This window comes from Passer montanus, unplaced genomic scaffold (genome assembly GCF_014805655.1).
Source record: "Passer montanus isolate IOZ18808 unplaced genomic scaffold, ASM1480565v1 scaffold10, whole genome shotgun sequence".
NCBI lineage: Eukaryota > Metazoa > Chordata > Aves > Passeriformes > Passeridae > Passer > Passer montanus.
In genome coordinates this window covers 2,099,501-2,115,874 of record NW_024356505.1, presented here as the reverse complement: position 1 = coordinate 2,115,874, position 16,374 = coordinate 2,099,501, and the positions used below count along the sequence as shown (strand labels likewise).

Genomic DNA, 16,374 nt, shown 5'->3' with positions numbered 1-16,374 from the left:
ACCCTTATAAAACTACTAGTTTTTGTCTTGCACAGGCTATCTGTTAAAAAAGGTTTGAAATTTATTTAATGTATATGTACATGGTGGGTTCCATCCCCAACCAAGAAAATACAAATAGCATTTCATTCATTGTCCAATCTCTGTATGTTCCTGTAACTATACACAAAATAAAACCTGTTCTCATGCCAAACCTAAGAAATTAGAATACCAGGGAAATAAATTCCAGAGTGCGACTTCAATAAAACCCCAGGACTTATAAATAAAATCATGTTCTATATCATGTCTCAAATGAAGCAGGATTAAAAGGAGGGGGAAAAAATAACATTGAAAGTTAGAATGCAGCCCTGGAAATAACGCAAAAACTTGCCACAGTTCCCAGATATATGGCAGGGGTCCAACCTAAACAACCTAACCCTGACCCAACCTAAACAAAGCTAAGTTACCCATAACTTAGGGACAAGTGATTTGGAAATACATCTTTTCCAAGGCACTAATAAAACTCTAGTATTCATTTTGTTTAGTGATGGATTTCCATTTTTCAGTTAGAAAATACACTCCAACAACTGAAATAGCAAAACCAGTTGATTTTCTTTTCTTCCTGAAATTCACCTTATCTCTTCCAGTAGGGAGCACAAGAAATGCATGTGCGTTCCTTTTTTATTTGTTTAGTAGCAAACTGAATAAAGCTGCCAATGTTCTTATAGAACCTGGTGTAATGATATAGCAGTATACCAATAGGTCTTCAGCATAAAAAGAAATTCATATTTACTTAAGATTTCCACCCCTAAGGTAAATCCTGCAAGACACTGCTAAAAAGATGACAGCAAGTAGGAGAAAAAAGCACATACTGTCTTAAATAAACTGCACTTAATATTTTTAAAAATATTCAAACCACACAGCTCTCTTCAGAGGGGTCGTAAAAAGAACGAAGAAAGGTCACTAAAGTATTTACAAAACTTGTTTTCACACAGGAATCAAAGTATTACTGTGTTTTCCATCTGGGCTTTGAAAGCCATTAAGTGAAATTAATTATTCACATTTTGTTCTTTTTCTTCCAAACACAAGATAGATCTTGTCTTGTTACCTCAGCAATACTGAATACAAAGCTATCCCTTTTCAAAAGTAAACATTTCATAATACCACCTTGTAGATTTTATCTTCTTGTCAAGAAGAACTAATATTATTTCTAAAGGTTAATCTTTCAGTGAGCCTCCTACTGCTCAAGGCACTAACTCAAAACATATCAGAGGTTTCTCCAGGTTTTTAAATGTTTAAGTTCAAATACTTTAATTCTCTCTTTTTAAAACATTGTTGTCACAGAGCGTCAAACAATGTGAGAACAGCAAGGATCTGCATAATTTGCTTTTTCTTTTTTACTTCCACATACTGTGAGGAACCAAGCAGGGAAGTCCAGTTGAAACCACAAGCCTAACAAAACTTTCAGCAGAAAATGAGAACTGGGTCCAGAAAGCCCTTAAACCACGTGAAAAACAAGCAACAGAGATGAAACTAAGAACAAGGAAGCTGCTGGTTTAGCAATGTTTTGGAAAGCTGTGACAAGAAACCTATTTTCTAAAATAAAAGTGAACAAGTAGATAAACTTCTGATTAAAAAAAAAATAAGAAAAAAAAAAAAAGAAAGAAAATAACTGCAGGCTGTGAGCCAAACTTGGAAAGAATGACTAAGAGCCTTCCAGGGAAGTGTACCCGGGGTACACGAGGGTTCCTGCTCTACCCTCGAGGCTGTCAAGGCTGCTTTCTGCAGCACAGGGCAACTGGGGCAAATGAGAGCCTGTCACCAACTCCTGCTCTTTTCGGCAGGATTCAGTGTCCCAGCCCGGGCTCTCTGTGCCGGGGGGCAGGAGCAGTCCCTGCGGTGAGCTCCGGCTCCCCTGCGGGCCGCACACGGCCCCGGCTCGCCCTGAGCTGTCCAGGGCGCGGGTGCTGAACGGGCCCGGCCCGGCCGCGACTCGCCTGGGCCGCCGCCTCCTCCTCCTCTCCTCGGCCTCCACACGGCGGCTATTAACCCCACACGATTTATCCCCGATGACCAGTCTTTTGTTAATCCTGTTATTAAGTGCAGTTAGCCAAATACCACAAGAATGACACGAACATATTCATACATGAGGTCTGCCTTCTGCAGCCAGGCCACGGTCAAGCCCTTTAAGTTTTTACTCTCAGCCTTAGGCCGAGATTCATGGCTTAAAGCACAAAGATAAAAACTTCTTTTTTTTTTTTTTTTTTTTTTTTTTTAACCAGGATGATGAGGTTACTTACTTACATGCAAGTGTAAGAAAAACCCCTGAAATCCTCCTCTATTTATACAGCACGAGTGCCAATTTGTATAAACAGTCACAATGGTAACTTTCATCTGTGTTATGGAAACAGCTCTTTTACAGCCCAAACAGCTGCTTTTAGTTTTAAAGAATAATTGCTGCTGGCTTTCTTGTTTACACAAGAAGCAGCAGCTTCAAGTTTACTAGCTAACACAAACAGTAACACCAGATAACTCTATACACAAGCCTGTTTTCAATGAATTCCCTTATCAGTCTATCCTCCTGAATCTCACTAGGCAGGCAGCCACTGACAGAAACAAACAACGTATATTTTTAAAGACAGTTACTTTATCTTCATTACCACCCTGGTCTTTTTTTGTCAGACACCTAGCAAATTAGAGCTTTCTACAAGCCAAATTCAATGTAAGAGGCTATAAAAATCGAGAGGTACTTAGTGCAATAAATGTCCTTTCAGTTACATTTCAAGGCCATATGCATCATTGAAATTGTAGCTAATAGCTAGCAAGAGTCAAGTACAATTAGAAAGGAAAAAAAGATCTCTTCATGACTGTAATGAGAAAAGAACTATCTGTTAGAAAAAATGCAACAATTGCAAATTTTTGCATTCAAAATGGGAAATCAGTTGCAAAACAGTAAGAGTAATTTTCTTATTAGGAATTTTTCCAACGGTAAAATTAGTTGTCAAAATAAAATACCAAAGAAATGAGATGGTTTTCCACTAAGAAATTAAGAAAGAATAAACATCATCTGCTCAGCATGGACTAAACCCAGCTGATCCCATATTCCAGTGCTGGTAGGAACCCCAAGGTCTCTTCATGTGCTATGAACATGAGAGAGACTTTAGCCCACACATCACACATTAAAATTAAATCTGTCCTTACAAGCCCTTTTGCATAAAGTTTTTGGAGAAAAGTCATTGTATGTATAATAATCTAAATATAATAATGATTTTTTAAATGATGAATTATTTTCCAAAACACACTGTGAAAAAGGAAAAAGCAATGTTTAATTATTGCTTACAACTACAACTGACTGAAACAGCTGGCAAAGTATCTTTCCTCTATACTTACTTCTCTGTGTACAAGTACTTGTGATATTTGTAATCCTCAGTCAGAGGGGTCAATTGCCATAGTATTCACTGACTTCCAGGGTTAGGAAAGCACCATTAAAATTTACTTACAATTTATGAGTTTCTGCAGAGGCCTACAAATCTAACAATTTAAGAACACGAATACTGAGACTGCAGAAAGAACTCCTTCCCCTTCAGCAGAGGAAGAAATCCTTGTCAGTTATAGACGACAATTCCTGACAAATGGGATTATGCCCTTCAAGGTAGATTTGTGAGCAAACAAGAAGTTCTGCAGCAGCAAGACTCACTGACTGAAGTAAAGCTGTCCTCAAAGTGTTTTAGCTGTACCAATAGCTTAAACACATTGTACCTAGTACATTTATCATCATTGCCTGAAGGAGCATGAGGCTTAGTGTGTCAGAGAGAAACTACAGGAGGGAAAATAAAAGAAAAATAAGGTCCTGTCTTGAGGCTTTTCTTCCTTTCCTGTTTCTATCTGAAATTTCACATGTCTGAAATCAAATCACAAGTGTGTAATTTCATAAATTTACAAATCCTTAAGGCATAAACAGAAAACCAATAGGATTAGAATTCAATATGTTGACATTTAAATTCCAGGCTATAGTGCCTTGTGCTAGCTCTACAACCTATTTACATGGTTAGCTCTTTGAGGGAGCAAGTTTAATCAGTTTTAACTCATATGTGGTTCAAAACACTGCTAACAAAAAGCAAAATTTACATCACAATTTTCAAGTTTGGGGAAACGCAAATTAGAAAAATTTGAATTCAAGAAAATACCTATTAATAGATACCCTAAAACAAATAATATAATCAAAATGGCCTCTTCTCTTTGATACAGAACTAATTATCTATTTCAGAAGGTTTCTCTTCAGGGTTATTCCTCCCTTAATAATACTGAGATACAATTGCTAGATAAACGTAGGATATGATAGTTAAAATCCAAATTATACATAATACCCTAAATTATGTCTTTTAAGAAAAGCAAATAAACAAGTCCTAAACTCAAACACTGATCTTTTTAAATGTGAGAATTTTTAGGATCCAGCTAAGTTAGTATTTCTGCATATTTATTTTTGTTTTCAATAGCACTACAGTTATTAATAAAGGTATTGCAAGTAAGATGACTCATCCACACACACAGAAAACAGCAAAAGGGCAGGGAAAAGGAAGGAAAAAGGAGAGACTCTCAATAATGACCCAGAGCTTTAGTGTCACAGGACCATAGTGTAAGAGAATAGAAAACAACTGTATCAGTATCCATATCCCCGCATCCCAATTCCCTCTAAGTAAGAATGCAACAAACACCACCATTCCATACAGACCTTTCCTTCTCTCTTGCTTACAAGTTTGGCATCCTTGCCAGATGATTTCTTTTGAGGTTAACATTTCCTGAGGTGCTTACATTTTTCACTTGTTTTAATTCTGCATATTTGTGAATAGTGCTGGGCCAGGAACATGTTGAATACAAACATTTGTTTATAAACATATTTCAAAGAATGCTTGCATGCTACAGCTAACACACTTTTAGGCTGCCATGGGACACAGCTATTTAACAGCCCAGAGATAGTGCAAATCCATGATAGAACAATGATGACAAACAGGAGTCCCTAGAGGTGCATCTTATAACCAGTATTTTCCAGCACTTTGGAAAATACAAGGGTATTGGCAAACTGTAGTTTTGACCACTGGCTAAATAATTCTTTTAAAAACTTGTTAAATATTTGCCCTTTTAACTTGTTTGTTTAAGCACCAGAGCAAAAGATTTCAAGGATCTTTGTTGTGGTCCTTGCTTTTAGAATAATTAACATTAATTTCTGCTATTTCTTACAACTCCTGGCAAAAATTATACTCTGAATAATTTTATCAATGCTAAGTATGCCTTGCCTTGTATTTGTTGTAACATGGCAGCCTTTCCCTGCAACTCGTTCCTTGGCTAGTCAATCCCTAAAACCGAATCAACAATGGACAGAAATTAAAAATTAGAATGCTTTTGACAACCCTCCATGACCTCAGATTCCATGACCACATAAATCTGTGTGGATAGGAACAATCTCAACATTGCTGTCATCCAAACTCTCTTCAGAGAGGCTAATTCCAGCTCACTTTTCACAAATCAATGGATTTCTCCAACACATTAAATGGTTTAATGTCAATAAATTACATCATCTAAGCTTACAATGCTTTCAAACATTTCTTCTAAACAAAGCTTTAAAGCAAAACATACAATCATTAAATATATGTAAAAGGTTGGTTGCCTGCACACCTCTAGAGCAGTCACATGTACCAGCCCAACCCACTAGGAGGAACTTTTGCCCTCCAGCTCCAAATGTGTTCATCATTAGAACTTCATCAAATGAATTTGCTCTGACTTCATCAGCTGAACACAATTGTGTGCTTTATGACTGGAGAGGCCAAGCGGAGACACAAAGGGAATAACCTGGGCTGAACACGTCATCCACTCCCGCCCTTGCACAATGTAAAACACATTATTTGCATTAGCTTTCTTATCCCTTTGTTTGCAGCAAAACTAGTCCCACATTTCCAAGGAACATTTCCTCCACTCCCTAGTTCTGTGCTGTCACTGGATCTTGATCTTATCAAGTGCATGAAAACCAGTTTATTTTGGTACATGGTTTATTATTCTAGCAATGGCATTTGTATTTCCTCCAAACCAGAAGCTATTTCAGTACTGTATTTTATGTCAATAATATTTTCAACACTTCATTTTTTTACATCCATGATTATGAAGAAGCTCAGTATCCTGTGTCTTTGAAAACGTTATCACTTACAAAACACACAAATTCACAGATCTGGCACATTGGGATATAAACTAATCCACCAGCCAAGCTATAGCAAATATGCATTACTCTTCAATTAATTTTAACTGTATTTCAGTCTTTAAAAAGCAAGGCAATGCCTTTACACTTGTCGTCTGGTATTTTAATATTAGATATCTAGTAAGCAAATGTTAGGACAGCTGAATTAGATATTCAAAGGGTGTTTCTTTGATAGCATGCAGCCCTTTTCCATATGCAAATTTCATGCTGTTTTCATTCATGTGCTGTTTTAGTAGATCATTTCTCTTCAGCCAGCAACAGCTTTATGGCACTACTGCAGGGGCAAAACAGGTATTTTATTTCTCTACACAGCGCTTTAAAATTATATACATAGTTTTACAATTTTGCTTTATTATTTTGGAATTGTAATTTGTTAACAGATTGCTAGAGGTTTGATAAAAAAAAACAGGTCATCTTTACTCTCCTTTGTACTCAGGCAACCAATCTACTTGCCATTCATTGAGTAATACTCCCAATATAAAAATAAAACGGGTTTCTTTCCAAACTGATCTGACCGCCTCTAACAACTCTGCCTCTAACAACTACACCCACATGCTAAGAGAGTGAAAAAAACCCTAAAACTCAAACACTTAAACCAGCTCTAATCTACAACTGAGTTTGAAAAAAATCACAGCATTGAAAAAATCAGAAGGAAAGTTGCGTAGCTAACCCTGTATTTGGGCACTTCATGCCTGAATTCAGCCATACCACCTTTTAGAAAACTTCATCACAATCAGCTCTGAAGATGAACCATCATTATCCAATCTAAGATATTATAGGAGCCCTGAGCCACTCATACACATGCAAAGTAAGCCTTCCAATATTCAGAACACAGGTGTGTGATTTTAAACTCATTCTTCCCAAAGGACACACACAAGAAAATGGACGGCAAATTCTCAAGTCTGGCCTCTTAGGCTACTTCAGTCATCCTTGCTATGTCGCAAAGACACCGAGAAGGAAGAGAACTGCCTCATAGAGAGAGCAAAGCAGTTAAATGAGCACAGAGTACTACATTTTACTACTGTCATTGTTCTTTACGATCTGAAGATTGTCCGCCATTATCTCTCTGACATTTGCTTAATTGATGATGCTCTGATCTATTTGGTAGTAGCCACAGCATTTTCTTAAGGAAAGCAAGATTCTTTTTTCCCAAACTGGAACTTTTATCCATATTCACACTGAAGAATAAAGGAGTGATACTCTTCATTTCACAATAAGTAAAACTTCTGAGAGCTGCAGGAAATCGGGACTCAAAGTAACATGATTTTCAGGGAACTATCTAAGATTCTTGACAGCATGACAATCTAGTTTGTAAGTTTTCTGAAAGACTATTGCCAGATTGGTCCAGATTTCATTTAAAAAAAAAAAAAAGATTCTCAAAGCACTGCTTATGTGTTCAAGCAATCTGCAGAAAGCACCTCTGAGCAGACTTTTCTTTTGCTGCATATGGAAAAATGCACATCTGTTAGTGCATGCTGTGACAGTTTTTATTTTAGCAATATAGAACAACTGCATTTAGGTTATACTCGGTACAACTCAGGAAGAACACATCCTTCAATTTTGTGTCAAATTCAACACTCAAAGACAAATGCATCTATTTTAATAAGACATGGGATCCTCCCGTTTTTACATTGAGTCCTATAAGCGTCTTAACTATATTTCAACTCTAGAAATTGTATATATACCTATACTTCAAGGAAAAAAAAATTGAAGAGAGTCATAACTGAGCTTCATTTTTTTACCAGAGAACAGCCCTTATTATTAACCTTATGGAATATGCTCTCATTGGTATAAAAAATACTGTACTTGACTAGTATTGACAGTCTTCCAGATGCTCAAGAAACCTCCCATATCTAAAAACTCCAACTTTTAAAACCATAATGAAAATGCAGTACAATCTGACATAAAGACTAATTATGGGAGCCTGACTAGGAAGTGTTTGGGAATACCACTAGTTTTAAAAGCCATTTACAGTTAAAATGTTACTAAAAATTGTTTTATATAAATGACACTTTGTATGGAAAGCCAAACAAATTGTAACAGCTTGCTTCTCCTTGCCATTATTCTTAGGTGAATTTATTCTAAGTTACTAGAAGACACGCAAAGTGCATGCCAGATGAGAACTCTGTATTTATAGCACACTAAGTCAGTCAGCAAACAGAATGTACTAAAAATATCCCCGATGGTATGCAGCACACCCACCCTTTGGGGACTGTGCACAGGCTGTGGTGGTCTGATTTTGAGACAGAGCAGACGAGCAAGAAAACAGCCAGCTAGGTCAGCTCCTGAAGACAACAGAGTGGTAACAGTCAAATCCCACACAACACTCTCGTGTGTTCTGTTTGGCAGGCAGACAGACACCTCGAGCCCTATGAGATTTTCCTGCATGCTTCCTGATCTCTCCAGGTCAATACTATTCAATTTCCATGCAGAAAATAGAAGCGTGTCCTGAGTGAAAGAGAGAACCAGCCTCATTTGTCCTATGGCTTACCCTCCCGTTTTTGAAAGCACCAGGGATCTGAAGCCTACCAAACAACAGAGGTCAAAAGCCTCTGGATGCACAATGAGATATCCTCCTCATGAAAGTCACAAGGATCATTTACAAAGGAAAGATGGTCTTGGGAACACAGGCACTTGTTTAGGAAATATCTATCTAGATAGACAACAAAACCCACTCTCCTAGATGCTTAAGATAAGCACTTCTGGTTTTACTCAGGTAGTTGTGGTTTTATACAAATAGTATACTTTTGATTGAAAAGATGCATGTCTTTAAAGATGCTCCAAAATAGAAACTCAGAGCACCCAAGGATTTCTCACTTTCTTTTCACGGGTTAAACATCTGCAAGAACAACATGCTCCATTACCACAGTAAATGAACACAATCTGTTGGAATGACCATACACCTCTCCTGAAACTAATTAAGCCATTAATGAGCAGTAGACACACTGCAGAAAAATCTTGAAAGTCATTTCAAATTGGTTGCATGCAAATAGCAAGGAAAACCTACCCCAAAAATTTCACAGCTTTATTCAAAACTTAAAAGTTTCCTGCAAGGCTAAGAGAGCAATTCAAGAATGTTTGCATGATGAAGTTTTCCATGAGCAGCTGGCAAGGACGGGAGGAGAGCTTACCCAAACAGATGCATAGGCAATGTGTTTTAAAAATAGTTTAGAATGTCCAGCAGTGACAAAAGGCTTTCTTTATGAGACAAAGAAATTACTTGGGAGGTTGTTGGAGACTAGCCTGCAATTATATGACAGACCATGAGGAGAGACACTGTCAGAATATCAGGGTTGCATAGGTATTCAGAAGACATTAAATAAGAGGAAGGCCTTTGTTTGAACTGGCACTACAAAGGTTCAATCAGGCATTATCACTACCTTGATAGCCAAAAGAAATATTTATATATGCCATTACATTAGGCTGTTTCCTTTCCTTCAGATGGTTAACTATTTACATTTCTCCCACAAATGCAGTGCTGCCATTTTTTATTATTTAGCTTCTCCTAAACCCTTTTGTTGACCAAGCAGGAAGAGGGGAACAACGCAGGGGGGACGACACTTGGGGAAAAAAAAGAGCCTTTCAAAGATCCCCTATCACTCACCTCAGCCTTTACTTCACTGCCCCAAGCTACTCATCATCAGAGAGACCTGTTTCCAATTGAAGGAAATGAAAGATGACTCCCAGGGGACTTTGTGAGTGCCATCAGAAGACTCAAACAGTTCTTCTTTTAGCTCATTTTGTCAAAACACTTAACATTTGAGACTACAAGCACTCTCTTGACTGAGCTGGAGCAGGCGGCTGGTGGTGTTGGACTTTTTGCTACTTTTTCTTGTCCCTGACTCAGGAGGGTTTACACCTTTGCTGCCAAACCAGGAACTGTGTATTGCCCACTGAATGTACACAGGAACAGAGCAACTCAACTAAACACTGGAACAGTGACATTCTGCAAAGGGACTGGATTCCTCAAACTCATCAGTCAGAACAGACCTTCTAAAGCTCATTATCAATAGACTTATCCTTGGACTGCTCTCCTAGCACAATGGATTTTTCAACCTGTGTTTTATTGAAGGGGATGCTAATGTATTTACAAGTCCCCCATATCTTCAGAGACTGCAAATGTGGCTGTTCTCTCTCTCACTTTGGTGTCAACTCAATGATCTAGCTGAACATATCTATTCCCAGCCCCCACCAGCCCTGTAACAAGGCACACTTCCCAACCTTTCTCCCAGTTCAGGGGACAAAGACCTCAGAATGCCCCTTTAGCTTACAAAATGGGAGCAGCATGAAGTCTGAAGTGTTTCAGAGTTTCATAATTTCTCAAAGCAATAGTACTTGTGTCATACTGGAAGAGAAGGGCAAGGAAGTGACCAAAAGACAGTTGAACCTCAAAAATATATCCAAATGTATCACACAACTAAACAGATCTGATGGGAAACAAAACAAGATGTGGCCTTCTAGGCAGTTTGAGAGACATCTAAAAAACTCTTCTGAGAATTCACATCAGTGTTCTACTGTTATCTGCTTCCCACAATCCAACTAGGAATTCAGGTTATAACCTGGGGCTGTCATAAACTTTCATTTATAGAATGAAGAATTCATTCATTACTTGTACTATTAGCACAAACAGATGCTACTACAATATACCTACAAGGTTCTACCCATACTGTGTTATGTACATTCAGTAGCTGGTGACAAATCCTGCACTGTAAAGCATTTAAAAAAGGAAGTCAGGTCATTATTTGGCTTAAAAAGAACCTAACAAACTTCCTTCTCCTAATAAAGTTGAACAGATGCAACCTTATCTCCAAATCATTACTCCCAATCTTGGCATAGGTATGAAGGCTGTTAACAGATTTAAAAAAAATATAGTGTTGTCAGATACAGCTATCTGTAAAAACATCATATAAAATGGTATATGGCCATATACAACAAACTGAGATTCTGTATAATATTTGTACAGTCTCTGCTCAGTCATCTTGAAAGAAGAACTGATGCGAAAATTTTAAAAACTCAGTATGTTTGAGTTTCTGCTACCTTCAGCTGAATTTTTATATATTACTCACTAATAGAATCTTAATGACAAAACAAAACAAAATAGAACAAAAGAAAAAACAGTTTAAAGACATTGTTGTCTTACAATTCCCAAATTTGAACACCAGGACACTTACACTAGGTGTTTTTGCCAAGAATTCTCCCAGTTATGACCACCCAGAAACAGGAACATAAACATGAAGAGGGTTCTAAGGAGCTGTCAACACTTTAAGTGATGGAAGTAACACATCAGCAGTTATCCAAAGCAAAGGCCGTCCCAAAAGTCCATTTTTAGCCGAACCAATTGCATCACTGACAAAAACAAGCTACATTGTAACTACAGTGGTAGCTTTGCTGCAGGGCTGATGAGTATGTAATCTCTAAAAACACAGTGGAAAAAACTAATGTCAATCTGGCCCCATGGTACTCAAGGCCAACTCTTCTTCACATAACAGAAGGTAAGAATATTTACTTTGGGGCTGCAGGAGAGGGGGAAGTCCCATTCACTGAGGAACAGAGCAGGGAAACTACTGGTCAAAATTCCCGATAAGTGTTATCACCTTAAAGGAAGCTGGAACTTGGCACTGTGTTGCAAGAAAGCTCTTGAATGTCACACACAGGTTTGGCCTCTCTGGGAGTGCCGTAAGATCTTATGGAATTTGGGTCTCACTCTACTTAACGCCCTAAGCCTACTGCAGGCGTGCTCACAGCACAAAGTTAAACACACATATACATATATATATATATGTATTTCTGTGAGATCAAGGCCCTGATTATTGAGTGAACTCAACTCCCCCCGAGATGAGACCAAGCTACACAGCAGTATTTACTGCACTGCATGCTGTTCATAAAAGTGCCTTAGCCTGAGGTCAGATGGGAACACGAGACCTTCACAGCCAGGAAAGGCTGTCACTACTACAGCTCCTACTGAAGGAACACAGGCAGTAACTGAACAAACTTGCCAATATATTAACATAAGTTTTATATTCTCATTCAAATGGTGCCTCAACAAGCTTAGTATAGATTTAAGCATGTTACATCTGAGGGTTAATATTTATACATTACTTCAGCATGCAAAACAGCTCAGTAAAAGTGACAATAGAATGTAATTCACTGATGGCAAATTAATTACAGTAATTTAACAAATGCAACACCCACGTGGCACTGACTGATGAAGCCAAGCAGTATACCTAAAACATAAATAGCTGGAGATTTGGTTCAACTTACAGAAAGTATCCTTGTTCTTCTTTTTTTTAATTTTAATTTTCACAGAATTGCTATGCTAATTTTCACTATTAATTTTGGCAGTTTTCAGGATAAAATGAAATAATTCAGCTAATTTGCAAGTTACAAAACAAGGGAGGGGACTTCAAGCATGCTCAAGATACACAAGATAAATGCCAGATACCACACCTAGACATGCTTGAGCTAGTTACCATCAGGACAAAAACAATGCTTCAAGTTATTTTTCAGAATGCTGATGCTATTAATGTATGATCTCCAGTTGGGCTACTTTTTCCAACCATGTAGTTATTACAAGGAATCAAGAAAACACAAAGCATGCAACTAGAAAAAGATGGCAACACAGAGTGGGATGTGCAGTAATGTATCATCAACATCACAAAATATTTAAATTGAAAGCAAGAATAATGCTTCCAAGTGAGGCCTTCTTCACAGGTGTTGCAGTATTATGATTAAGCAGTTATTCATCCCACTAAGATAGACTGTCTTTATGTGGTCACAAGATAGCCATGGATCTATTTGCTTCCTCACTAAAAATCTTACTGTATCTTGAAACTTGCCAGTTTTACTCCTAACATATGGCAGTCCTTACTTATTAGTGAGTAGATGAAGACAGTGTATCCCTGCTGGCACTCCTCCTGCACTGGTAAATGCAACAAGCTCTGCATCACTCCAAGGACAAAATACAGTGTAGTACAGCAATTTAAAAATTATTACATGCCATTGAAAAGTAAGATCAAATTCAGAGTTATTCTGAAGAGATCTCCCTGCACCTGAATACAGCTTCCTAGGTTATTAATCCTCATCACTTCATTTACATTTAATCCACTCCCTCCTGGCACCAAGGCAAGTTGCAGTACAGTGTTTAAGCACAGAGGGGGGGAAAAAAGTTTCACTTTTGAGCAACAATTGGCTACACATTCTAATGATTCCCCTGTGCTTAGCACAAGCTGTGCAATACTCCATGAGAGCACATCCTTTCATCACTAGAAGAAACACATGCACCTTCTTCCCTCTCAAGGTACTCTCATGGTGTAATGAGCATCCTTGAAACAAAGCACTCCTGTCCACCAGCTGGGTACTATGAGAATAGTTATGTTTTCTTTCTTAGAGGAAAATATTTTATTATAAAAGGGTTTGACAGCTTTCTGTTGAGGTTCAACCGCTGGGACAAGACAGTTTTAGAAATAGGAAGTAACAGCTATGCTGTCTTGAGGTCACCACGGCAGAAGCAGCAGGCCATGTGACAGAAACCTCGTGTAGCCTGCGAGGGTCAGGCTGCACACACTCTGCTTTGGCTAAAAAACGGGGAATTACAGAAAACGAGAAAGCCAATCTACTACAAATGGTATTCACAAATGGATTAATAAGAATAAAGAAACGTAGAAATTTTACATTAGCCTCTTGTTTTCCCCCCTAAAAAAAAAAAACCAAACAAACAAACTTTGGGGTATTAAGTTTATGTAGGTATATATATTTTTTTATATATATATGTGTGTGTGTGTGTGTGTGTGTATTAAAAATGTCAGTTGAAAAATATAACCATTAAACAATAAAATTTGTGCATTGTTTGACCTATATGTACAGCCTTTAGAATGAACAGTACTTAAAGGAGCCAGCAACTCTGAACGCAGCTGGCAACTAACAAGATGATTTCCTTCAAGGTAAACTTCAAGGTAAAAAACACAGGCAGTAAAACGCTCGTCACAGCCCAATTAATCTCGGTAGCGCAAGACAGACAAAAAAAAAAAAAAGAAAAAAAAAAAGACAACGTGCTCCACCGTTTAATGTGCTTCTGGAAGGGCCTCAGCTTCCTGGTTATTTCAGAGTCTAGCCGAGTGTTCCTCCTACCTCAAAGCAAATGTGCCCATCCTCACGGCTACAGGGTGCTGCAAGCCCGTACTCCAGCGCACGGACAGCTATCCGGCTCTGCTCATCCCTTAGAGGGTGCATCAACAAAGAAACTTACTTGAACTTCTGTTTTTCCGTACCGACTTTCTGTACAGAGAACCCGAGAACTTAGAAAGAGGAACAAGCCATCAGCCACACAATGATCAGCGCCTAAAGAGGGGTTTGGTCCGATTTTAGAATAAACGGCGGAGACACATGATCCAATTAAATTCTAATTATGTAAGTAGTAGGCAAGAGTATTTACACAGGCACTGATTACAGCTATTAGAGTCTAAAGTCGCCGGCCGAAGAGGCTCCGCTTCCTCCCCGCCGCCGGGCTCGTTTCATTTTTAACCTCCCCGTTCACAGCTCTCCTCACGCACAATAGGAGACGCCGGCCCCAGAGCCCCTGGAGGGGGCTCACACAAACCCGGACGCCAGCCTGGAGGAGCCGCAGCTCTCGCCGGAGTGATGATTCATTACCCGTCCCACCTCGGAGCCGGGGAAAGACCCTCCACACCCCATCCCACCGCCCGCAACCCCGGCCCCGCAGCACCGGCACAGGCGGACAATGCCTCCCACCCTGCCAGTGCCCTTACCTCCGAACAGGTGCGGCGAGAGGTGCGCGGGCAGCGAGCCGATCACCAGCCGGGGCCCGCCGGAGGAGCCGCCGCCGCCGCCGCCCCCCGCGGGCCGCTCCCGGCCGCCCTCCTCCGGGGTGCTGCTGACCGAGTCCTGCGAGCCGTAGGGGCCGCTGCTGTGGGGGATGTTGAAGGCGGACTGCGCCGCCCGGGCCCCGGAGGCCGTGGCTCCCCCTAAGGACCTGCTCCGGGGTGCCGACCCCGCGGCGCTCCCCGCCGCCGCCGCCAGGTGCGCGTAGCGCCCGCCGCCGCCCGCCGAGCGCCCGCCGGTCCCGTTAGCGCCGCCGCCGCCGCTGCTGCTGCTGCTCGAGGAAGGCAGATCCCCGCCCGAGTACGCCCGGGTGCGGCCATTGGCGGCGGTGGGGCTGCTCTGCTTCGCGCCCATGGTCCCGCCGCCGCCTGGCGCTGCCCGGTGCCCTTCGCCGCCGCCGCCTTCCCCGCGGCGCCCGGGGGTGGTGGCAGTCCGGCCCCGGCGGGGGCGATCCGAGGCGCGGGTCGCGCCGGGGAGTGGGGAGAGGGAGCTTCGGGGGAGGGGGACGGGTCGCTCGGTGGGTCGGTGCGGAGAGGGGAGAGCCGCCCGCCGGGATCCGGCTCAGCTGGCGGCCCCGGCGCGGCCGCTGCCGGCGGGTCTGGGGCGCCACCATGAGCTGCTCGGGACGGTGCGGGCTCCCGCCGCGCGGCCGCTCGGCCGCGACCGCCAGCGCCATCCTCCTGCTCGTCCGCCGCCGCTGAGCCCTGTGCGGGGCACCGGCGGCAGCAGCGCCGCCGAGGCCGCTCGCTCACCCGCGGCGCGCCGTGCCCGTGCCGAGGAGGCGGGAGGGGGCGGTCGCCCCGGCGCAGCCGCTCCTCTACCGTGTCGCCATGCTGGGGGCGGCACCAGCGGGCGGGATGGGGAGCGGTTACGGCGGGCGGGGGCCGCCGCCTCGGCTGCCCCCCCGCGCCCAGGCTCGCCCCGCCTCCCGCGCCGCTCCTCCCGCAAGGTGCGGGACAGCGCCAGGTGAGGCCCGCGTGGCCCCGGCCGCGCTCGCCCGGCAGCAGGGAGAGCTCCCGCGACGGGGCCGCCGGCGGGACAGAGCACGCACAGCACACGAGGGCAGCTCGCTGTCCCCTCGCCCGCGTCCCGCGGGCTGCCCGCCCGCCCGGGCGGCAGAGGAGAGGCAGACCGCCGCCGGCGGAAGGCGAGCGGCCGTGCCCCCGTGTCCGCGCTCCGTCCGAGCCCCGGCAGGTGGAGGAGAGGAGCGGCGGTGCCCTCCCGTGCCCTCCCGCCGCGCCGCCGCTCGGTTCTCCGCCACTGCGGCTCCAGCAAACGCCCGGATGCCCAAGCTCGGCGCCTGGGCCGCGGCT

General features: G+C 42.3%; 1 protein-coding gene across 1 annotated transcript in view; it reads right to left on the bottom strand.

Annotated features, from left to right (window-relative positions):
* ZNRF2 (zinc and ring finger 2) overlaps window positions 1-15,916 on the bottom strand; it is a 59,815-nt gene extending 43,899 nt beyond the window's left edge. The window contains exon 1 of the mRNA XM_039709879.1: window positions 14,989-15,916. Within this exon, the coding sequence (XP_039565813.1) occupies window positions 14,989-15,415 (427 nt within the window). The 5' untranslated portion in view covers window positions 15,416-15,916. The remainder of the gene's footprint in view (window positions 1-14,988) is intronic.
* Window positions 15,917-16,374: the final 458 nt, after the last annotated feature.